The following is a 25,374-nucleotide window of genomic DNA, read 5'->3' as shown; positions in this document are numbered from 1 at the left end:
AACACAAAAATTAGCTGGGCGTCATGGTGTGCACTGTGCACCTGTAGTCCCAGCTACTTGGGAGGCTGAGGCACAAGAATTGCTTGAACCTGGGAGGCAGAGGTTGCTATGAGCCAAGATTGTGCCACTGGTGACAGATTGAGACTCTGTCTCAAAAAAAAAAAAAGAAAAGAAAAAGAAAAGAAAAGAAAAGAAAAAGAAAAAAGAAACAATAGCAAAACCTACCCAAACGTGATGAAAAACATTAATCTACACATCCAAGAAGTTCAAGTAACTGCAAACATGATAAACTCAAAGAGGTCCACACCGAAACACATCATAATCAAACTGTCAGAAAGCAGACAATCACTCATCACACACAAATAATCCTCAATAACAGCTGACTTCTCATCAGGAACCATGATAACCAGAAGGCAGTGGGATACACAAATGCTGGGAAGAACTGTCAACCAGCAATTCTACATCCAACAAAACTATCCTTTAAAAATGGAGAAATTAAGTCATTCCCAGATAAACAAAAACAAACTGAATCTGTCACTAGCAGACACTCTCTACAAAAAATACTGAATGGACTCTTTCAGACTGAAATGAAAGGGCACCAGACGGCAATTCAAATCCATATGAAGAAATCGCACTGGTAAAGGTAACTACACAGGTAAATGTAAAAGACAGTTACAGGCCAGGCACGGTGGCTCAAGCCTGTAATTCCAGCACTTTGGGAGGCTGAGGCAGGCAGATCACGAGGTCAGGAGATTGAGACCAGCCTGGCCAACATGGTGAACCCCCATCTCTACTAAAAATATAAAAATTAGCTGGGTGTGGTGGCACATGCCTGTAATCCCAGCTATTCGGGAGGCTGAGGCAGGAGAATCACTTGAACCAGGGAGTCAGAGGTTGCAGTGAGTCAAGACAGAGTGAGACTCTGTCTCAAAAAAAAAAAAAAGAAAGAAAGAAAGAGTACAATTGTATTTCTGTTTGTAACTCTTTTGTTCTCCTATCCAGTTTAAAAGACAACTACACTAAGGAATACAGTCATGGACTGTTAATGACAGACAGGTATTCTGAGAAATGCACTGTTAGGTGATTTTGATATTGTACAAACAGCATAGAGTGTACTTATGCAAACCTAGATCATACAGCCTACTACATACCAAAGCTATATGGTACAGCCCATCACTCACAGGCTACAAACCTGTACAGCACGTTATTATACTGAATACTTCAGGCAATCGTAACACAGTGGTAAGTATTAGTGTATCTAAACATAGAAAAGTAAGTAAAATTACAGTGTTGTAATCTTATGGGACCACTGTAGTATATACGGTCTGTCACTGACAGAAACATTACACACAGCACATGACTGTAGTTATAAAACTGTGTTAATGAGCTTATAATGCACAAAAATGTAATTTGTATGACAATAATAGCATCAAGGAGGGGGAAGGCATGGAATTCTACATTAGAGCACAGTTTTTGTATATTTATGAAATTAGGTTGCTATTAATCAAAACGAGATTGTTATAAGGTAAAAAAAAATTAATTATAATCCCCAGGGCAACAACTAACAAAATTTTTCAATATAGTAAAAGAAATGAAATTAAAATAGTAAACTAGAAAACATCTATTTAACACAAAAGAAGGCAATAATAGAAGAAAAGATGGACAAAAAATATAGAAGATATATAGAGAACAAAAAGCAAAATGGCAGATATAAACCCTACTTTGTCAGTAGTTATATTAAATATAACATGCTTAAACACTCCAGTCAAAAGAAGGCAGAGATTAAAATTTTAATTTTTTAAAAATCCAATTATATGTTGTTTATAAAAGACACACTTCAGATCCAAAGAAACAAGTGGGTTGAAAGTAAAAGAATGGAAAAGATATACAAACAGTATCCAGACGCCAAAAGAGAGCTGTAGTCGCTATACCAGCATCAGAAAAAAATAGATTTGAAGACAAAAATTGTTACTAGAGGAAAGGAAGAATATTTTATAATGATAAAAAGCCCAGCAACAGATGGCTTCACTGGTGATTTGTATCAAACATTTCAAGAATTAACACCAGTCCTTGACAAACTCTTCCAAAAAGCAAACGAGGAGAAAACACTTTCCAGCTCAGTCTAGGAGGCTTTAATATCAAAACCAGACAAAGCTATCACAAGAAAAGAAAACCACAGACCTAGATTCCTTCTGGATATAGGCGCAAAATCCTCAAAAAAATACTAGCAAGTCAAATCAAGCAATAACAAAGGATTAGACACCATATAAAAAGGGATTATACACCATCACCAAACGGGATTGAACTCAGGAATGTAAGGTTGGTTCAACATACAACAACAATTAATGTAATATACCGTAATAAGGGGGAAAACATATGATCATCTCAACAGACACAGAAAAGCATTTGACAAAATAAAACACCCTTCCATGATTTAGACACACACACACACACACACACTCTTGGCTGGGTGCAGTGGCTCACACCTATAATCCCAGCACTTTGGGAGGCTGAGGTAGATGGATCATTTGAGGCCAGGAGTTTAAGACCAGCCTGGCCAACATGGCGAAAACTCTGTCTCTACTAAAAATACAAAAATCAGCCAGGCATGGTGCTGCACATCTGTAATCTCAGCTGCTTGGGAGGTTGAGTCACGAGAATCGCTTGAACCTGGGAGGCAGAGGTTGCAGTGAGCCAAAATTGTACCCTTGCACTCCAGCCTGGGCGACAGGGCAAGACACTGTCTCTAAACAAAACAAAAAACATGCAACAAACTGGGAAGAGAAGGGACCTTCTCAACCTGACAAGGAACATCTCTGAAGGTTCCTCAGTGAGCTAGGCATGGTGATGCACACCTGCAGCCCTAGCTGTTTGGGAGGCTGAGGCCGAATCACCTAAGCCCAAGCTTTCAAGGCCAGCCTAGGCAATATAATGAGACTCTGTCTCTAAATAAACAAATAAATACATACATATTGCAAATCCCACAGCTAACATCATACTTAATAGTGAAGGACTGAAAGTCTTCCTCCTAAGATCGGTCAGAAAACAAGGAGGTTCACTCTTACCATGTCTATTCAGCATTATGCTTGAGGTTCTAGCCGGGACAATGAAGCATGAAAAAGAAAAAAAAGCATCCAGAATGGAAGGGAAGAAATAAAACTGTCTCTATTTCACAGATAAACATGATCCTGTGGCCACAAGTCAAGGAAGCCAAAGATTGCCAACAGCCACCACAAGCTACAAGAGGCAAGGAAGGATTCCCTGCTTCCTCTCCCTCTCCAGAGCCTCCAGAAGGAACACAGCCCTGCTGACACCTGAATGTCAGATTTCTGACCCCCAGAGCAGTGAAAGGATACCTTACCTTTCTGGTTTGTTTTTTTTTTTTTTTTTTGGAGATGGAGCTCACTCTGTCGCCCAGGCTAGAGTGCAGTGGCACAATCTCGGCTCACTGCAAGCTCCACCTCCCGGGTTCACGCCATTCTCCTGCCTCAGCCTCCCGAGTAGCTGGGACTATAGGTGCCCGCCACCATGCCTGGCTAATTTTTTTGTATTTTTAGTAGAGATGGAGTTTCACCGTATTAACCAGGATGGTCTTGATCTCCTGACCTCGTGATCCACCCACCTCGGCCTCCCAAAGTGCTAGGATTACAGGCGTGAGCCACCGCACCCGGCCCATTTCTGTTATCTTAAACCAAGAAGCTTGTGATAACTTGTTACTGCAGCCTATAACAGTCAAAGTGCCGGAAACCAAAGACAAGAAACTTTCAAGCAATTGCGGCGGAGGAAAGCACACATTATCTTCAAAGAATCAACAGTAATGTTGATAGCTGATCATTCAACATGGAGCAATTACACTGAGAAGTTCTGTTGCTGAGATTATGAATGGGTTTCTAGAGCTTCCTGCAACAGATTGGAAAATGCTCTGAAAAATATGTCGGAAACAGAAAATAGCTCTAGTGATGGCAGTTTCACCTGTTATAGGCTAAAAATTGTGTCCCCCTCTGCAAAATGAACATATTGAAGTCTTAATCCCAAGTACCTCAGAATGGGATGGCATTTGGAGACAGGACCCTTAGTGAGGTAATTCAGGTAAAATGAGGTCATATGAGTGGGCTCTAATTCAGTGACTGGTGTCCCTATAACAAGAGGACATTGGCCCGGTGCAGTGGCTCATGCCTGTAATCCCAGCACTTTGGGAGACCAAGATGGGTGGACCACCTGAGGTCAGGAGTTGGAGACCAGCCTGGCTAACATGGTGAAACCCCATCTCTACTAAAACTACAAATAGCTGGGCATGGTAGCGGGCACCTGTAATCCCAGCTACTCTGGAGGCTGAGGCAGAAGAATCGCTTGAACCCCAGGACAGAGGTTGCTGTGGGCCGAGATCACATTACTGTGCTCCAGCCTGGGTGACAGAGTAAGACTTCATCTCAAAAAAAAAAAACAAAAACAAAAACAAACAAACAAAAAAAAAGGACATCATGAAGGCACAGACAGGCAGAGAAGCCCATATGAGGACACAGTGAGAAGACAGCCATCTGCAAGTCAAGGAGAGAGGCCTCAAAAGAAACCAACCTGCCAACATCTCAACCTCAGATTCTGGAACTGGGAGACAACAGGTTTCTATTGTTTGAGCCTCCCAGTCTCCGGTACTCGGTCAGGGAAGCCCTATCAAACTAACACAGTATCAATGCAGAAAATGCACTTGAAGAATCTGAATACAAACGTTCCATAAGATGCGAAAGAACAGAAATACATGTCTCAATCCCAGCACTTTGGGAAGCTGAGGCAAGTGGATCACCTGAGGTCAGGAGTTTGAGACCAGCCTAAGCAATGTGGCAAAACCCCATCTCTACTAAAAATACAAAAATTAGCTAGGTGTGATAGTGTGCACCGGTAGTCCCAGCTGCTCAGGAGGCTGAGGTGGGAAGATCACCTGAGCCTGGAAAGTTGAGGCTACAGTGAACCATGATGGAGCCCTATTCCTTAATAATACTGGTGGTTCCTTTAAGAAAAGAACTTTGGGAGGCCAAGGCGGGAGGATCCCTCGAAGCCAGGAGTTCAAGACCAGCCTGGGAAACATAGTGAGACCTTGTCTCTACAAAAATTCAAAAAATAAGCTGGATGTGGTGGCAAACACCTACAGTCCCAGCTACTCAGGAGGCTGAGGTGGGAGGATTGCCTGAGCCCATGAGATCAAGGCTGCAGCGAGCCAAGAACACCACTGCACTCCAGCCTTGGCAACAGAGTGAGACCCTGTCTCTAAAAAGAAGAAAATAGGCTGGGAGCGGTGGTTCACGCCTGTAATCCCAGTACTTTGGGAGGCCAAGGAGGGCAGATCACCTGAGGTCAGGAGTTCGAGACTAGCCTGGCCAACATGGTGAAACCCCCTCTCTATTAAAAATACAAAAATTAGCCAGGTATGGTGGTGGGTGCCTGTAATCCCAGCTACTTGGGAGGCTGAGGCAGGAGAATTGCTTGAACCTGAGAGGCGGAGGTTGCAGTGAGCCTAGATTGTGCCACTGCACTCCAGCCTGGCTAACAGTGTGAGACTCTGTCTCAATAAAGAAATAAATAAATATTTAAATTTAAAAAAAGAAAGTAGAATGGTGGATGCCGGGGGCTGGGGAGAGGAGTGAGGAAGAAGTTGTTTAATGGATCATTCCATTTGGGAAGACAAAAAATGTTCTAGAGAGGCAAGGCAGTGATGTTTGTACAACAATGTGAATGGTCTTAATGCCACTGAACTATACACTTTTAAAAGGCTAAAATGATCAATATCATGTATATTTCACCACAATTTAAATAAATAATCTGGGGAGCCTGGATCCTAGACAAGTAGAAGCGTCAGCAGGCAGAACTGTAGGCTCTTGGAGCTCTGAGAGTTCTAGCAATGCAGCTTTTCAAATCTTAGAATCCTGGGCCAGGCATGGTGGCTCACGCCTGTAATCCCAGCACTTTGGGAGGCCAAGATGGGTGGATCACAAGGTCAGGAGATCGAGACCACCCTGGCTAACATGGTGAAACCCTATCTCCACTAAAAATACAAAAATAAATAAATAAATAAAATAAAACATTAGTTGGGCATGGTGGCGGGCGCCTGTAGTCCCAGCTACTCGGGAGGCTAAGGCAGGAGAATCACTTGAACCCGGGAGGCGGAGCTTGCAGTGAGCCGAGACTGTGCCACTGCACTCCAGCCTGGGCAACAGAGCGAGCCTACGTCTCAAAAAAAAAAAAAAAAATGAGTAAGACTAAAAGTTTCTATTTTTTAAATTTTAAAGTATTTATGGCTGGGTGTGGTGGCTCACACCCTTAATCCTGGCACTTGGGGAGGTTGAAAAAGGAGGATTGCTTGAGCCCAGAAGTTTGAGACCAGCCTGGGAAACACAGGGAAACCTCGTCTCCACAAAAAATAAAAAAAATGAGCCAAGTGCGATGGAATGTGCCTGTGCTCCCAGCTACTTGGGAAGCTGAGGTGGGGGGGGTTGCTGAAGCCCAGGAAGGTGAGGCTGCAGCGAGCTGTGATCACGCCACTGCACTCCAGCCTGGGAGACAAAACAAGACTCTGTCTCAAAAAAAAAATAATAAAATACTTATTCATAAAGCCAAGTGTTTTAAGGCTAAATAAACATTTTGAATGTTAGGATACACTAAAATAAAATCATCTTGCTCCCCCTCTGTTTATTCATTTCCCCATTCCCCAGTTCTCTTTCTTGGCCCTAGTAAGTTTTGGTCGGCCCCCTCTAATCGCTTCCTCTGTGGCCGAGGGTTATGGAGGGAGACACGCACACGCAGCTGGGGAGCAGCGGTGGGGAGGGTATTGAGTTCTACAGAACCACAGGCAGCAGTGCTGTTTCCTTTCCCTGGCCAGGAGTATGAGAGTTTCCACAAAGTTGATAAAAGGGAGTGATTAGCTGGGTGCACTGGTTCACGTCCGTAATCCCAGCACTTTGGGAGGCTAAGGCAGGTGGATCACCTAATGTCAGGAGTCCAAGACCAGCCTGGCCAATATGGTGAAACCCCACCTCTACTAAAAATACAAAAATTAGCCAAGCGTGGTGGCACACGCCTCTAATCCCGGCTACCAGGGAGGCTGAGGCAGGAGAATCGCTTGAACCTGGGAGGCAGAGGTCACAGTGAGCCGAGATTGTACCACTGCACTCCAGCCTGAGCGACAGAGAAACACTCCGTTTCAAAAAAAAGAAAGAAAGAAAAAAAGAAAAATATGGGGAGGTGATCACAGAAACAGGTATCCACAGTGGACAGCAGCTGCCTCGGCAGACGACGGAATCGGCACTCCGGCAGGAGCAGCCCACACGAGAAAGGCACGGAGGCGGGAAAACATCCAACAATATGACAACTGCCCCAAAGCCTCAGACAGACAAAGGGGAGCGGTGGAGCCAGGCCTAGTAGGGACCCTGGGGTCCCTCCCAGAAGCCTTGACCACAGGAGCAGTGCCTGGACTCACCCAGGACACAGGAGGGAACCTCTGCAGAGTTTTAAGGGGGTGCGGTGCATGGTTGAATCAATGAACAAAAAACTTCTTTCAAACACCAACATGACAAATGTTAGTTTGGAAAGTGACTATTTTGAGAGGTTGGGATGTTACCAAAGAAAGCCTCGCTTTGTCAGCTCCATGCTTCCCCTTCAGTGTCGTGGCTGTCAAACCAGCCCAGAATTAGCTCCAAACGGCCTTCCGCGAGCTCTCGGATCTTCATTTGCATCGTGCACACTCCGAAAGGTGTGAAATCCTTCTTCTTAAGAGAGATCAAAGAAACAAACCTATACACTTTTAAAAATCCGCTTTTCTTTTAAAAACAAATTTCAAAGAACTAAATTCTAACTTTTAAATGCACGATTTTAAAAAGTGGAAGTCCTCTTTGGATGATATTAATAGTAGTAATTAAAGCTACCACCGGCCGGGTGCGTGGCTCATGCCTGTAATTGCAGCACTTTGGGAGGCTGAGGTGGGTGGATCACGAGGTCAAGAGATTGAGACCGTCCTGGCCAACATGGTGAAACCCAGTCTCTACTAAAAATACAAAAATTAGCTGGGCATGGTGGCACACGCCGGTAGTCCTAGTTACTCGGGAGGCTGAGGCAGGAGTACTGCTTGAACCTGGGAGGCTGAGGTTGCAGTGAACCGAGACGGCACCACTGTACTCCAGCAAGACTCCAAAAAAGAAAAAAAAAGAAAAAAAAAGTCTAACACAGTGGCTCACGCCTATAATCCCAGCACTTTGAGGCCAAGGGTAGTGGATCACCTGAGGTTGGGAGTTCGAGACCAGCCTGACCAACATGGAGAAACCCCATCTCTACTAAAAATACAAAATTAGCTGGGCATGGTGGCACATGCCTGTAATCCCAGCTACTTGAGAGGCTGAAGCAGGAGAATCGCCTGAGCCCAGGAGGCAGAGGTTATGGTGAGCCGAGATGGCACCATTGCACTCCAGCCTGGGCAACAAGAATGAAACTCTGTCTCAAAAAAAAAAAAAAGAAAGAAAGAAAGAAAGAAAGAAAAGAGTCTCATCAGCTGATTCGTCTACTCTGTGCCAGGCACTTTAGATTTAATGTGTTCACAAAATCACCATCACAGCAACAGCTGCGTGTGTTATGCATTTACCCCACGCCAGGCCCTATGATGAGCCCAGATCACCCACTGCCTCACTGAACTCTCTCAATATCAGCTCCCTTTGATAGATGAGAAAACTGAGGCTCAGAGAGCAGACAGGACATGCCCAAGGCCATATGGCTGGGAAGAGCAGAGCCAGGATCCAAACTCGAGGGGTCTCTCAGGACCCACAAGCCTAAGCAGAATCCCAGCTGCAATGCCTTATTCAATCCTCACGGCAGCCCTCCAAAGCAAGTGTGTGGCCCCATTTTTTAGGTGAAGACACTGAGGCACAGGGGAGTAACGACCTTCTCAGGGCTGCCCAGCAGGCACGTGGCCAGGCAGGGCTGAGAGGGGGTCTAGCCATTCCTTTCCCCTGGTCCCTGTCTCATTTAGGAACTAAGCTAGGCCAGGTCCATGGACATGACCACATCATGGCTCCCTCTGAAACCCAGATAAGCCCTGCAATGGGGGAGGCTCCAAAAGCCACTGAGAACACTGAGTGGGAGGGAGGTCACTGACACCTGACCAGAACGGAGCTGGTCCCACTGAGGACAAGGGTCAGGGGGCTTACGCCCTGCATGCCTCCTCCTCAGAGTACTTGCTGGTGTCCCTGGCTCTACAAACCACCACCACCCAGCTGGGCCCACCCATTCTGCAGCCTCATCCCTCCAGCTGCCTCCACTGCGTTTCTGCTTCTAGAATGCGGTTTGCTCAGGAGGGACGGAAACAATGAAGAGTTTATGCTGCATCCACCTGAAGCTTGCACTTCACCTGCATTCTCTTGTTCAGGTCTCACCAAGGCCCTGTGAGAAACATCCCGTTACTGACCCATTTTCCAAATGATAAAACTGAGGTCCAGGGAGACTAAGTCACCTGCCCAAGATCACACATTGAGGAGGCAAGGTGGCCCAGCTCTGGTTTCAGTTCAGAGTCTGAGCTCTCAACCATGTCACCCCGACGCATGTGTGTGGCCCTCAGCATCTAACTCCCTCCCTTGCTGGGTGGTAGGTGGAAGAGTTTCAGGGCGCAGGAATGGGGCCGAGCAGGGGATCGAGGCAGGCAGAGGTCTAGCATATCCACAGTCTGCCAGGGCACACACAGGGCCCACATCTGGAACTCAGTGCGGTAGGGGAAGGGGATGAGTGCATTCCTTGACTTAGCCAATAACAACACTGAGAGCCTACTATGGGGGGGGGGTAGCACTGTCCGTGGTGCTGAAGATATGGCAGTGTACCCGACGATCCAGATCCCTGCCCTGGAGACCTGCATGACCTCCAGAAACCACCTCTCTGCACTGGGCCTCAGTCTCCTCATCTGTCAAGTGGGGACAATATACTCAAGGCCCAAGATGTTTGCTGCAAGGGATCAGTGAGAAAACAACGTGAAAGTGCCTGTAAACTGTAAAGTTCTGTCCAGAAGTCATTATTGCTGTTAAGCCCCCATGTGACTTGGATACGAGGCTTTGCAGCAAAACCTGTATTTCGAATATGAAACGCAGGATGTAAAAATCCCTGTATCCCATCAGCAACTGACACAGGACTTTTTTTAGTTAGTCCTAAGCCTATAAAGCATTACTCCTGACCATAAATATTGAAACCGTCTTGGAAACAAAGAATTTGCTTTAAAAAAAAAAAAAAGAGTCAGGAGCTGGCAGGGGATTTTCCGGATACGCAAGAGTAGTTCCCATATACAAAAGGTCTCCTTAGGTATTAAAAACAAATAAAAAAAATTAGGGCTGGGTATGGTGTCTCACGCCTGTAATCCCAACACTTTGGGAGCCCGAGGTGGGTGGAACATCTGAGGTCAGGAGTTCGAGACCAGCTTGGCCAACATGGTGAAACCCCCGTCTCTACTAAAAATACAAAAATTAGCTGGGCATGGTGGCAGGTGCCTGTAATCCCAACTACTCGAGAAGCTGAGGCAAGAGAATCACTTGAACCCTGGAGGTGGAGGTTGCAGTGAGCTGAGATCATGCCACCGCACTCTAGTCTGGGCAACAGAGCAAGACTCTGTGTCAATCAATCAATCCATCCATAAAGATTTTTAAAGAGCCTAGACCTTGGGTTGGAATCCTGACTCCACTTTTCTTTGCTGTATGACCTTAGGCAAGCTTTCTCTTCCCTGAGCTCAGCTTTTGCATCTGCAAAGCGGAGACAGCAACAGCAGACACCTCCAGGGATATCTAGATGTGTGGTCCAACGCAGTAGCCATGAACTCCCTGTGGACCTTTAATTTCAAATCAGCTACAATGAAACAAAAATACAAAAGTCAGTTTCTGAGTCACGCTAACTGAATTTTGAGTGCTCAATACCCACGTGTGGGCTCGCAGTTAGCACACTGGACAGCACAGATATATAGCCTCTCCACTCTCTCAGGAAGTTGGACAATGCTGGTGTCGGGCCCTACTACTCAAAATGTGATCCCCAGGACGGGCGCGGTGGCTTATGACTGTAATCCCAGCACTTTGGGAGGCCAAGGCAGGTAGATTACTTGAGTTCAAGAGTTCAAGGCCAGCCTGACCAATATGGTGAAACCCTGTCTCTACTAAAAATACAAAAATTGCCAGGCGTGGTGGCGGGTGCCTATAATCCCAGCTACTTGTGAGGCCGAGGCAGGAGAATTGCTTGAACCCGGGAGACAGAGGTTGTAGTGAGCCGAGATTGCACCACTGCACTCCGGCCTGGGCAACAGAGTGAGACCTTGTTTCAAAAAAAAAAAAAAAAAAGAAAAAAAATCAAAGTGTGCTCCCCAAGAGTTCTCGGGAGAACAGAGAAGGGGCATCCCCTGGGAGCTCATTAGAAATGCAGAATGTCATGCCCTCCTGAGACCTGCATAATCTGCTCTTGAGCACTGAAGTGTGAGATGGGCCAGTTGTGAAGATAAACGAGAAACCAGGAGGGGAGACGCCCCTCTATATGAACAATAACAGCACCTGCTGGTTTCCACTCTCTCTAAGTGGCGATCATATTCTCCAAACGGAACCAGTCCCAGGGTTTCTGACAACGTTTACACTGAGTGCAGGTGCAGGAGGCAGGCAGGGGTAGGTTGTATAGACAGGGAAATAGTGGAAACTTCCAGACATTTCAGAAGTTTATGTGCACGCAGGGACAGAATATTTTAATTCTGTGCTGGCCAGGATTTTCTGGCTTGTTCATTATTCCTGTTCTGGAATAAAATCCTGTATGAAAATGACATTTTAAAAAAATCCACAGGCTTGTTTCATATCCAAACACCTCTCTCCATGTTTGTGAAAAGAGAGAAGAAGCATGTCAGTAAGAAAATCTTGCTTCCACCAACTTCTGATCAACCAGCCAGCAATTTCTCCCCAAAGGGTCCACAGCCTTGAATGAGCTGAAGAGAAGCGGCACAGGAAGAGGAAGACTCACACGAGGGAACCTGGCACAGCCCCAGATCGCATGCTTGGCACACATCATCTCTCATCCGCAGAACCATCAGCTGGGGGGAGGAAGGCACCGCCACCCTCCATTGCACGGGAAAGTCACCTGCCCTCCGTCTCACACCTGGGAAGCAGGTGAGCTTCAAGTTAAGCCTAGATGGTCCAATTTGGTCCCAGGCTACCACTTCTCCCTGTCCTGTCTCCATCGTATCATGGCATTTTCTTGTTCGTGTGGCTCTCAAGTGGAAATCTTGCCTGATTTGCTGCCCACGGTATCTCTGGCGTCTGGCACAGGGTGTAGAACAAACAGGGGCGCCACAAATGTTTAAGTGAATGAATGATTGCAAACCAAAGGCAAGTAGCAGCTTCAGCCTTGAGCCCTTGGTTAGCCTCACCGCTTGAGCTGGAAGGCCTGTGCCCATACTTCATGTGTCCAAGCACTGCCCAAATGCCCAGGCTGCCTCACTTGCCACCTCCTGTGTGAAGCCCCCGGAGCTTCCCTACTGGGTCCCATCCCCCATTGGGACTCAGCTGCTTCCACTGACTCGCTCAGACTCTCCGTGGAGCTCCAGCCACATCCTGCCATGTGCCATCAACACCCCCAACTCAGAGCTGCTGCCTCTGCCCAGACATGGGCACGGCTGGCTGCCTCCATTCAGGTCTTCATGCAAACATCACCTCAGCAGAGAGTCCCACCCTTCCCCATCCCTTCATGTCCCCTCAGCCTGAACACCCCACATCACATGACAGCTGTTTATCCACAGCCTGTCTTCTCCCCGACTCACAAAGGCAGGAACTAGTTTCGTTCACTGCTGCATCCCCAGTGCCTAGAATCATGCCCAGTGCAGAAAAAGTGCTCGGAAACATCTGTTGAGTAAATAATCAAGTGCAACCTGGAAAACAAATACTAATAACGATGACTAGTTTGAGGCAGAGTTAAAAATGCATTAAAAGTAAGCACCAGGCTGGGTGCAGTGGCTCATGCCTGTAATCCCAGCACTTTGGGAGGCCAAGGCAGGCAGATCGCTTGAGCCCAGGAGTTCAAGACTAGCCTGGGCAACATGGCAAAACCCCACCTCTACAAAAAATAGAAAATCAGCTGGGTGTCGTGGTGCATGCCTGTAGTCCCAGCTACTAGGGGGGCTACGGTGGGAGAATCGCCTGATCCCAGGAGGTTGAGGCTGCAGTGAGCCATGATCACACCACTGCACTCCAGCCTGGGACCTCGTGTCAAAAAAAATGTAAACACCAGGCTAGGCACAGTGGCTCATGCCTGTAGTCCCAGCAATTTGGGAGGGTGAGGTAGGCAGATCATCTGAGCCTAGGAATTCAAGACCAGCCTGGGCAAAATGGTAAAACCCCATCTCTAAAAAAAAATATGAAAATTAGCCAGGCATGGAGGTGCATGCCTGTAATCCCAGCTACTCAGGGTGAGGTGGGGAACTAAGACGGGAGGCTTGTTGAGCCCAGGAGGTCGAGGCTTCAGTGAGCAATGATTGTGCCACCACACTCTACACTGGGCAACAGAGTGAGGTCCCATCAGCAAAAAAAAAAAAAAAAAAGTAAACACCAGACAGCCAAGACATAGATAAGATGGCAGCAAGAGGGGGCAGGGTAGGACTGTCCCCGAGTTCCTCAGGGAAGAATGGAGATGTTGATTAATTTTAGGCTGTGTTAAGTCTGATATACACATTAAAAATTTATGAGTAACTACTAAACAAATCAAAAAAGAATATAGAATTTCCAAACCAGTAGAGGCGAAAAAAAGAAACTTCAATCAATCCAAAAGAAAGCAGAGGTGGGGGGGATAGAAAGCACAAAATGAATGACAGAAATGGGCATGTTTTATATACCAAGAAACTAAATAAATATTTGTTGTTATTATCCAAATACAAAAGCCTTTACCAAGGTCTTTCCACACAAAAATAAGGAGGACACAGGAATAGGCCTTCAAGCTACTCCCAGTGGAATGAGATGGATGCCAAATACGCTACAGAGGACCAATCAGAGGAGCTGGCACATATCCCAATAATTAGGGCCATTAGTCAAATTACCTTCTTCACTTTGGCCCCCAGGAAGCTCAGACCCTCGTTTCCCACTTAGAGCCCACATAGCACTGGGTGCTGGAATTCTAGGCCCTCTGTCTGAGCTACTCTAACTTTTTTTCAACTCTGGCTTTTAATTTATCATCAATATTCTACCCAATTTACTATTTTTGTCATTTTTATAAGCTATCTCCAACTCTTTGACACAAAATGAGATATAAACAAGCAAACAAAAAATCTAAACGAATAACAAATTACACAAAACAAAGCCACACAAGAACTTTCAGAAAGCCCAGCCCTTTCAGAGAAATGAATCTCTCTACCTTGCTTATGTTTTTTTTAAGTTTTTAATTTTAAGGCAGAGATACTTAGGAAGATGGTCTTCAAAAAAAATAAAGAAAGGGCCAGGCACAGTGGCTCATGCCTATAATCCCAGCACTTTGGTAGGGCAAGGCAGGTGGACCACCTAAGGTCAGGAGTTCAAGACCAGCGTGGCCAATATGGTGAAACCCCGTCTCCACAAAAAATACAAAACTTAGTCAGGTGTGGTGGCTGGCACCTGTAATCCCAGTTACTCAGGAGGCTGAAGCAGGAGAATTGCTTGAACCTGGGAGGGGGAGGTTACAGTGAGCTGAGATCGCGCCATTGCACTTTAGCCTCGGTGACAGGGTGAGACTCCATCTCAAAAAAAAAAAAGAAAGAAAAAGCATCACTGCATAACATGTTTGATACACACACACACACACACACACACACACACACACACACACAAAACAATGGGTCTCATTTTATTTCCAAAGCCATTTTGTTGTAAATAGATAATTATCACTTAAGCACACCTTTCAAGAGTTTATACATTAACATGAAAATACTGTAATTATGGCTGGCCAAAATCACTTGACTACAACTTAGAATTCTAGATTTTTCATCTTTCTTAGAAGTTAATTTTCTCCCTTTTAGCCTCTAACACACAGCGTGGCTTGTAAGGAGTTTTTTTGATGAAGAATATAGAAAATTAATTTTTTAAATGAAGACCAAACCTCTGCTGCACAAGCCATCCATTTTTCATCTGAGCATTGATCTGTCTCCCCACGTGGTCACTCTGTTTATCAATCACGCTGGCCATGTGACTACGCCACCAAAATCCCTGGACACCAACCAGCTTCCCACCAGAGAGTGCCGGAGGTGACAAGAGGCTCCAGAGTTTAAAAGTAAAATTATTTTTAAAATATTCAATCTCAAGTCTGAGAGAATAACAATGTGTGTCTGGAAATGTCTGAATCAGGCCGTTGTACCAGAATCCATTTTAAGTCTGCTGTACACTTTCAGAGAGAATTCTTGTTAGCTCTTTTAAAAAAAAAAAAAGTTGGTTGGATGTTTTTTATCAAAGTGACCACATCACAAAATTTGTCTTTTCTTTTCTCATTCCTTTAACAACTATTTGTTAAATGCCCACCTCACGCTAGGCTGCCAGGCCCTAAGGATACCAGGTCAGCCATCTCCCTCACCCCTAACTCCATACCCCACCAGCAAATCCTGTTGATTTCACTTCCAAACCAGAGCCAAGCCCGTACTGCACTCTTCCTGGGCCACCTCCAGGTCCAGTCTGAGCTACCCTGGCCTCTCACTGACACCTGCGCCAACCTCCCCTGGTGCCCTGGTGTCCTCTCCTGCCTGCCACAGTCAGGCTCCACCCAGAAGGGTCCTTCAGAACCCCGAATCAGACCTTGTCCTCCCCTGTCTAAGAACCCCAGTGGCCTCTAGAATAAAATTCATGCCCTTGCCCCAGCTGGTCAGCGGCCCAGGATCACCAGGATCAGGCCCACAGGCCTCCATCGTGCAGCATGAATTCACAGCTGGGTCCTTCTCAGTGCACAACTCTCCCAGGGGGATCTTCCCCAACCATCTGATGTCAAGGAGTTTCCCACCCCAGTCACCACCAGCCTACCCCGCGCATTGATCAATTCTCTTCACTCCGCTTGCTGTGTACCACCTATGACTTCATTCACCCTCAGGCCACGCGGGCAGGGGCACTTCTGTGCCGTCCATCACTGAATCTCCGGCACCAAAGCAGTGAACACAGGAGGCCCTCACGCTGTGTTGATTGAGATGTGTGTAGACCCCTGCCCTGGCCCCCAGCAGTCACAGCCCCATGGGAGAGGCAGGAGCTCTACTAACCCACGCTGGGGGCTCTGATGCTGGGAGGTACGTGAACTGGCAGGGCCCTAAGTGCCAGGAGGGGCTACGTTCACACAGGGTGCACAAACGCTCTCATCTGATTGAGGTGGACACTCCATGAGGGAGAAGAGAGGCCAGCTGGCTGAGGAGGACAGAGCCAGAAGTGGCCCCACGTCCCTGACCTCCAGTGCCTGGTGCCCTGCCCGGGGGAGAGGCTGCAAGTCCCGACAGAGCCAGCATAAGGCCTGATGGCCCTTGGCACCCCATTCCCAGGAAGACTCCAGTCCCACCCGACTGCACCCTCCACGCATAGAGCAGGACGGCTCCACCTCCCGGAGGCAGGAGCAGCCCCGCACAGGGGCGGGCGCCGGGTACCAGCTCCAGGTCCTGAGCTATGATGGGGGGTGCCCGCCCAGCACACTCTGCAGCAGTCAGAAGGGGCGGCCACGCGGCAGGATCTTGCAGTGCTCAAGTCAGGAAAGGGCGGAAGAGCGAGGTGCAGCCCGGCAGGAAGGAGCACGGGAGAGAAGGAGGGAGCTTGTGCATGCTGTTCATTGGGTGGGGAGGTGGGAAGAAGGCAGGGAAAAAATAAAGAAATGAGACAAGAGCAGGGACTCACACAAGCTGCAGGGGACAGACAGCCATGAACTCTGAGCTGGGGACCTCCCCCATCCGCATCCAAGGTCGGTCCCCTCTTCAAGAAGAAGAGAGGAGGCCAGAGAGTAGACTGGAAGGAACAGACCAATTTTGGGGGGGGTGTGGAGGGGGGTCAACCACCAGCTTGCACCAGAAAGTACTTGTTTCCCACACATGATCCTAATTCCTGTGCCTGTGAGCTGCCTCCTGCTCCTGCAACGGGAGGGTGAGGTCCCACCTGCTCCTTTCCGAAGCCCCCGACCTCCACTTGGAGCCTTGAACACAGAAGGTGCCCATTCCGCCGGGCCGGCGCCCTGGGATTAAATCACAAAGAGGCAAAACGATTGTGTGTGGCCCATTTCCACGCAAACCCCCTGCAGCCTCAGGCCTTCCACACAGTGGCAAATGAGGCAAGAACCAAAGAAACGGTCTTGACGTGAATTCTCCATTTCCCTTTCTCTCCCTTCCTCCCTCACGGATTTTAATTAAGGGTTTACTTGCAAAAGACCTAGTTCTATTTCACTAAATCCTTGGACCCCTTTTATATTGTCTCATATATCGTGTTATGTTCGGCGCCAGTACAAAGTTAATTATAACTTCTAAACACTCCATTACCAGGCCTCATCTTCCTCCCCTGCCTGAGTCTGCTAAGGGTAGTGCTACTTAATTAACGGGCCTATCATGTGCTTTACAGACCACACTTTTTCCACAAACACCCCTGGGCACCTCAGTGCCAGGCTGGGCTGGGCTCTGAGGACCTGTGCTGACCAGGGCATGGTCTCAGCCCTGGAGAGGCTGATAGAAGTTGCAGGAGGAAGGGGGCCAGCAGGATGGCACACAGAGCACCCACAGCAGCTCAGCAGATGGCACAGTGGGCAGAGGGGACAGTGGGCAGGACAGACGATAGCAGTGTCAGAATCACAGTAGATGACTGCAGACGTCAGCCTCCAAGGGAAAGGAGACAGGACACAGGAGCCCTGGCTGGGAGGGTACCAAACGCCACAGTGAAGTGCTTCATCTTACTACATAGCCTAAGGGGATGGGTGAGAGGTTTGGGAGTTCAGTTTGGGATAGAACTGGTCTGAAACCCTGGCAGACACCCAGGAGGAGGTGTTTTGTAAGAAGACTAGACAATGCAGTGGCTGGACGAGAGAGATGGAGGCATTCTGCAAGTCTGGGTGGAGCGAGAACTGGGGAGTCTGAATGGTTAACATTTGGAAAGAAGGTGGTTGAGAGGCCTAAGGATGGACCCTAGGAGGAGCCCCCTTTGGCAGGCAGGAGGAGAATGAGGAACAAAAGGAGGAGATTGGAAAGGGCCCTGGAGAGGGAGGCCACATGGAAGCTGTGGCAGAACCCACGCTAAAGGAACCTTCGTCCCGCATCAGGCACCGCAGAGCTGACGGGAGGAGAGGCTGACCAGTGCAAAGCCATCTGTGGCCTCTGGCAGTCACTCCCGAGGGTGGCGCAGGGTCCCCAGGCTGTGGGGGCTAGGGGTGCAGTGAGGGCTGTGGAGGCTGCAGGCTTCCTGTGACTGGGGGTGGGGAGGCCAGCCTGGTACCTGCCAGTCACAGAGAGGGAACTTTCTGGCATCTTGCAAATCCCAGCTCAGGAACTGACAGTTCTTGCAGGCAGGGCTGTCACTCAGAGACGGCAGCAGAATTGGGACCTGGCATTCTTGCCTTGGGAAAGATGTGGGCAGTGCCAGGGCCCTGGGGTCAGTGGCTGCCTCTGCAGAGCATCCCGGGAGGAGGGTGCTTCTGGGTGCTCAGCCTCCCCTCCTGCCCTCAACACCCTGGCCTCCGGGGGACCTGCATGCAAGCACATTTCATCAGGTCCAGAGCCCCTGTGGCCCCAGCTTCTAGCCTCGTCCTTGAGACCCCAACTCAACCTGTGCTCCCTGAGTCTTCCCAGATCGCTTCCCAAGTCCTGTATGCCAACAGCGATGGCTCACACTGGTCTGTGTCACAGTGCTGCCCTCCTTGAAGCCCCCATTTACTGGTGGCCCACCCGGCGGCATTCAGGCGCGCCCTGCCCTGCTGGGGTCACCATGGCCAGCCCACAGACAGGGCTGTGTCTGCGAGGCCAGCATGCCTCTCATGGCTGCACACTCCTCTCTGTGCAGGGCTCCCCTGGCTGGCGCTGGGCATGAAGCCTTGACCCTCCCCTCCAGGGGCTGCCGGTGAAGGTGGGAGACACTCCCCCTGCCACAAGGTGAGAGCCACTGCCAGAGCCCAGACCGGGAGCTCTGGGCGTACAGAGGAGGAGGGAACAGCTCTGCCCAGCGGGGTGGGGGAGGCTTCACAACGGGCAGCTCTGGAGGGGTGAGTGGAGCACGGGCCCAGGACCAGGGAGGGGAGCTTGTTCTATGAGTGAGGAGTCCAGCCGCCCGGTGTGGCTGCAGGGAAAAGGTGCTGCTGGTGTTGAAGTCAAGGAGTCTGTTTTGTGTGGGGCAAGGATGACGGAGCGGCAAGTTGTTCACCATGAGAGCCATTTCACAATGACAGGGCTCCCGTGGTGACCGGACTGGGCGAAGCGCTGCATGGGAATATTATTCATCAACCCTCCCCCACAGCCCTACGGCAGGAAAACAATTCTCCCCGTTCTACAGGTGAGGCACAGAGAGGTTGAGAGACTGGACTGAGGTCACACAGCAAAGAAGAGGAGGAAACAGGGGTGAAGACAGCCGCCCCACCTCCCTGCACTGGCACCGCGGACTGATCCGTCCAGCTGTGAGCTCCCTGAGGCTGGTGAGGAGCAAGGAGCCACCTGCACATTCTTTGCCATTTTCAGCAAGTTTTCCTTCTGCGTTCACTCTTTATAGCTGGAGAAGCTGTCCTTATCAATTTTTTAGCTGCTTACTTGACATTTACAAATCAAGCTACCGCTTCTAATTCATGAATACATTTGGGATATTAATGGCCAAGGGGAAAGAGGGACTGTTCAGAGGGACTTTTTCATCCCAACCCGGCCCCCTCCAACCAACTCAGACCCAGACAGAAGCCTACAAACAGGCAACACAAGGACACCAGTCACAGCCGAGCCAAGAGCAACGCACCTCACAGCAAGTTAGAGTCCGCAGGAATTTAGCCACACAGAGCCCGGTTAGGTGCCTTGTCTTGTCTTACATGGTGGGTCTTTATTAATTTTTTAAATCTCCTCCTGTTTGTCTGGGGGCGGCTCTCAGAATATGATTTTAAATGCTTTCCATGAGATCACTGAACAGGGAAGGAGCAGGTTGTGAATTTCAAATCTAACTTTCTCATCCAGGAGAAGGGGCTGAGCCAGCGGGTGGGCGACGGGGGCAAGGTGATGAGGTGGGTGTGCAAAGGTCTCCCACCCGGCTGGCTGGGGAAGGGGCTCATGGAGACCCTGGAGTGGCTGGATGACGCCAGGATTGACCCAAGATCCAGTGCTGTCCCACCCCCTCCTGGGACACACTTGGCACCAGTCGCCCAGGAGCGTTGCCTTTGTTTGAAATTACCAGAAAAACACACCCCTCCCCCACAGAAAATCAGACAGAGAGAGAGAGACAGACAACCGTAAAAAAGAAGGTAAAATCCCATGACCCAGACATCGATTCTGGAACATTCTGGAGCTTTAGCCCTCTCCGGGCACACTCTGGTTCTACAATCCATCATGGCCTAAACCTTCCCAAAGCTCCCCCTGCCCTTAGGATCAGCCCCTCACTCCTGTCCCTGACCCAGGAGGCCTGTGTGGACCAGTGCCTGCCCCGCTGCCCTGCCTCTCCCACTTCTCAATGCTCCCAGTGCTCTCTGCTCCCACCTCAGGGCCCCCTGCAGCCTCCACGTCCTCTGCCTGGAACGGGTCCTGCCCAGAGCTGCACGAGGCTGCCTCATTCTCACCCTCAGGCCTGGCCCAACATCCCCTCCTCAGGGAGGCCTTCCGTGCCCACCCAGCTGAATGGCCACCACCACACGCCCCCCCAGGTGGGTCCCCGACAGACCCCGTAGCTCTCTCTAATGAACAGCTCCCGTGCCGCCCTCATATGTACGGAGCCACAGTCCCCCCTCATCAGGCTGAGTGGGGCTCTGCGTGCTCTTGGCCTACTGTTACCCCAGGGCTTGTGACACACCTGGCACCTCATGGGCTCTCAGTGAGACTCAGCAATAGGATGACGGCATGTTTCCTTCCAGTCTCTTTTTCTCTGTGTCTGTTGTTGGGAGGGCTGTTGCTAGCTGAGACCACACGTGCATATCTCGCGGGAACTCCACACGCTGTAACACACGTGTTGTTCCACCGTCTTCCCTGCCAACTCCACCTCATGGTTCAGGTCCAATGTCTTCCTCCTAACACCCCACCCCTACCCAGGGAAGCCCAGATCTGGAGATGCCAGTTCATGGGGGCAATCATAACGGGTACACAGCACTTTACAGTTTACAAAGTGATTCTTTCCTCCATTCCAACATGGCCTCAAAACAACCCTTGGAGGGATGCGAGGCAGGCGAGCCTGACCGCCCCCATTCAAAATGAGGCCCAGAGGGGCCACGTGGCTGCTGCGGTCACCCAAGCAGAAAGCAGATCCAGACTCCAAACAGCATCGTCCATACCCTTACTTCCAATTAGGGAGGCTTCACCTCAAGAAGGAGAGGCAACACAGAGCTACACCAAGAGTTCAGCACTGGGGTCCAACTGCCCAGTTCTGCCATTTACAAGCTGTGTGACTTTGGGTGAGTGACTTCGCTTCTCTGGGCCTTGGTTTTCTCCTCTGTAAAATGGGAAGGATAATAGTTCCTGCCTCATTGTCAGGAAGATTGAATGAGTTACTAATACATGCGAAGGGTATAGAACAGCACCCAGCACCTACTAAACGTTCAGTAAACTTGAGCTTTATAGAAAAATGCCCCTGTCCAAATGCACCACATAGGCACACAGTCCCTCTCTCAGCCATAATCAGCAAACTCTGGGGACCTGAAGCACCGGCCAACCGAGGGGTCTTGCTTTGTGCAGTGGGTGAGTGCCCAAAATACCAGCTGCAAATGGGCTTCTATTCATGCCGTCGCTCGCATGCAAACGCTCCTCCTTCCTCAGTCTGAAGCCCATTCCTCCCTGAGTGACCGCCCTGACATCTGCAAACGCTTCCAGGCAGCAAAGGGGCAAGGCCCGAGGGAAAGAACCTTTTGTAAAAGGAAGACCCCTTTACAAGTTATGAGTTCACACTTTCCACCCATGATGGGGTGTGCACCTGGAAGGCCAGGCTGTGTGTGAGAGACAGTCCTCACCCTTCAGAACCTCCATTCTCCTCTGTCGAATAGGGACGCAAATGGTAGCCACCTCAAATAGCCGTTCCCAAATTCAACAAGGCAGAGGTGGTAAGAGACTGCCACCCTGTGCCTGGCACACAGTGGGGACTTGGCCCACAGCAACTCCAGCCTCTCTGCCTTGGAAACGGCCTCTTGACTCCACCAAGTGCAACCTCCTGTCTTTTGAAACCCACAGCAGATGGGACAAGCAGCCTCCTTCGGGGAAGGGGCCCCTCCTGAGAGTCAGCCCAGACCTGGAACCAGTGTGGGCAAGGTGAGAATCCCAGAGCAGGCCTGCAGGAGCCCTCTCCCCCAGCCTGCACTTCCTGCAGCCCAAACAGGGCCTTTGATTAGAATTTCCCGTTTGAAAAATCAATATTTAAAGGCCTCTGCCTGCCAAACAGAAGGGAAGGCCTTGCTTGTAAATATTTGTTTCGCCTGGCAGAGTCGGGCCCCTGGCTCGCCGCGGCTGCCCTGCCTCGCTCCTGGCCCTCTGCTCGCGCAGTCCCAGCCAACTGCACAGCGGGACGCCCCTGAGGAGGCGGAAGAGACCGTCTGGCAGCTACGTGGGGCTGCGCAGAAAGGTGAGCGGCCCTGCACCCACGCCTCCACGGCAGCAGGCCTGGGTGCTGGGCTGCACAGGGGCCGTCCATCTGTCTTCCCCGGGTGGGGACAGAGACGCCTCACTGTGAGGTTTCTCTGGATTCCAAGGCAAGCGAGTTTTCCCAGGGGGTCCCCCAGGTTTTTTTCTTATTTTGGAAAAAAAGCACAAAGACAAAACCCAGGGGATGTGCTTATACATCATCACCCGTCATGGTGCAGTGTGTGGGAAAGGGCTCTGCTGCTGAGACCAGCAGCTGCCCACATCTGGCCCCTGGAGAAACCATTTCCATGGCAGTGGGTGGCTGAGCTAGGACCAACCAGCTGAGCACCTACCCTGGCACCACCATTCTCCATGCCATTCATTCATTCATTCACCCACTCAGCCATTCATTCATTCATTCATCAATTTCTTTTCTTTTGAGACAGAGTCTCACTCTGTTGCCCAAGCTGGAGTGCAGTGGAGTGATCTCAGCTCACTGCAACCTCCGCCTCCCAGGTTCAAGTGATTCTCCTGCCTCAGCCGCCCATGTAGCTGGGATTACAGATGCCCGCCACTACACCCGGCTAATTTTTGTACTTTTAGTGGAGATGAGGTTTCACCATGTTGGCCAGGCTGGTCTCGAACTCCTGATCTCAGGTGATCCACCAGCCTTGGCCTTCCAAAATGCTGGGATTACAGGCATAAGTCACTGCACCCGGCCTCATTCATCAATTATTTATTGAGGCCCTACCTTTGCCAGGCACCGGGGCCTGGACACTCAAATGGACAAAGACATAAGCAAAGTCCCTTTTGGAGGGGGTCTTCCAGGCCAAAAAACAATTCCCACAAATAAATGGAAAGTCACAACCAAGACAGATGCTGGAGGAGGGGAGGTCCAAGGTGGATGGGAGAAAGGGGCACCTGGTCTGAGAGGTCAGGGAGGATGACCAGGCAGGCACAGGCCAAGGAGCGGGCCAGGCAGAGCAGGAGGGAAAGGCAGGGAGGCAGCCTCGGGAGACGGCGGGAGCCCCCTTCCTGCTCAGCACAGCCGCCCACCTGGGGCAGGAGGGACCTACCCAGCCACTCGTTGAACTTCTTCACCTCGCTCGGGAGCCCCAGCTCGGTGAAGTCCCCAGCGTGGATCAGCACGTCGCCGTAGGGCATCTGGATGGGGTCCGTCCTGGAGTGGGTGTCAGAGACGCAGACGAAGCGGGTGTAGCCCGGAGGCTTGGGGGCATCGTGAGGCACCGGGTCCACCCTGTGGGGAGAGATGAGACTGCGGGTCAGGAGGCCGTGGAGCCATGAGCCTGTGGGTGGTGCGTCTGCAGCCTCCTCCACCACAGTTCACAGCCCCGTCAATCCTGTTCAGATCCACCAGACCAGGGACTGGCCAACCTTCCCAGGGGCCCACCACGGCCTGAATGCTGACTTCCCTCATCTTTAGCCAGGCAAAGCATGTTTGGCCCCCGAGCCTCAGTTTCCCTGTCTGTAACATGGAAACATCAGGTTGTGGGGGCTGTAGTGAGGGTTTAAAGGGAGTGGGAAGCGGGTACAGCGAGCATCTGCCCTCCGAACTGAGGTGCTGCACAGCTACCAACCTTTTGTTCATGATTACCCCCAGAGAAGACTTCAAGATGTCTTTTATTTCCCCTACTCACCTCCCTCCCATGAAGCTTTAGCACCACTGAGATGCCCTACGTGTGTTTAGGTACCTCCTGTCCACATCCGCTTTAGACAGAAGAGCAAGACTTTTTTTGACTCCCCAAGCACCAGATTTTACCCCCTGGGGGCACTATGGCCCCCACTGAAACTGCATGGAATAAAGCCTACAAGTGGGCGATGAGGAGGACTGCCCGGCTGTACAGGGCGCGTCGGCCATCGCAGGAGAGCCGCATGGCAGGGGGAGTTTCAGGAGAAATAAAGAGCCTAAAGGCAAGGTGTCCATTTTTCAAAACTACAAGACAGTGTGATCATTTCTAGACCAAGGGCCTTCCAGGGCTGTGTCAGAAAACACTCCTGAGTCAGAAGACCAGGCTTTGCACAGCCTCGGTCTGCACATCTGTAAAACGAAGCTACTTCACTAAGCAAAAATAACATTTTAAAAAGCGGCATAAATGTAGATTCTTGTGCCTCAGGAGCCCATCGTGGCCCTCTCGTTTGACAGACGAGGATGCCAAGATCCAGCCAGGCTGAGCAAGCGGTCCTAGGCACCCCAGTGCAGAAATGTGGACGTGGGCTAAGACCCCGGCTCCCGGCTCCCCGTGGGCTAAGACCGCAGCTCCCCATCCAGGGCTGTCTCCACTACACGTTGCCTCCCCAGTTGAATGGTTTTACCAGGCTCAAAACTCTTAAAAACAACGCAATGACATTTCAACAAGCAGCTCTCTCCAAATGAGTATGCCGCTTGAGGAGTTGTGTTTAAATCTAATTATGCGGCAAACCAAAAGCGGTGCCATATCAGTTACATAAATACTTTTAAAGACATCTTTCTAATTATCCTTTTTTTTTCAGACAATATACTTCGAAGAAATTTAATTAACACCTTACGAGAGACGTGGGTTCAGCATGCTAATTTGCAGGGCGCACTAGCGCGCTCCATCCGCCGCAGCCGCAGCCGCAGGCGCCGAGCCAGCCTCTCCCCACCATGATGCCGCGGCGGG

At 49.9% G+C, this 25,374-nt stretch overlaps 1 protein-coding gene across 1 annotated transcript in view; it reads right to left on the bottom strand.

The window, feature by feature from the left end:
* Positions 1 to 25,374, bottom strand: part of MPPED1 (metallophosphoesterase domain containing 1) — a 117,657-nt gene that overhangs the window by 75,848 nt on the left and 16,435 nt on the right. Inside the window, exon 2 of the mRNA XM_011984007.1 lies at positions 23,791 to 23,972. Coding sequence (XP_011839397.1) covers positions 23,791 to 23,972 — 182 coding nt within the window. The remainder of the gene's footprint in view (positions 1 to 23,790; positions 23,973 to 25,374) is intronic.

The sequence above is a fragment of the Mandrillus leucophaeus genome, unplaced genomic scaffold (genome assembly GCF_000951045.1).
Source record: "Mandrillus leucophaeus isolate KB7577 unplaced genomic scaffold, Mleu.le_1.0 Scaffold26, whole genome shotgun sequence".
Lineage (NCBI taxonomy): Eukaryota > Metazoa > Chordata > Mammalia > Primates > Cercopithecidae > Mandrillus > Mandrillus leucophaeus.
Note: the sequence above shows the minus strand (reverse complement) of the source record. Positions and strands in the feature narration are given on the sequence as shown.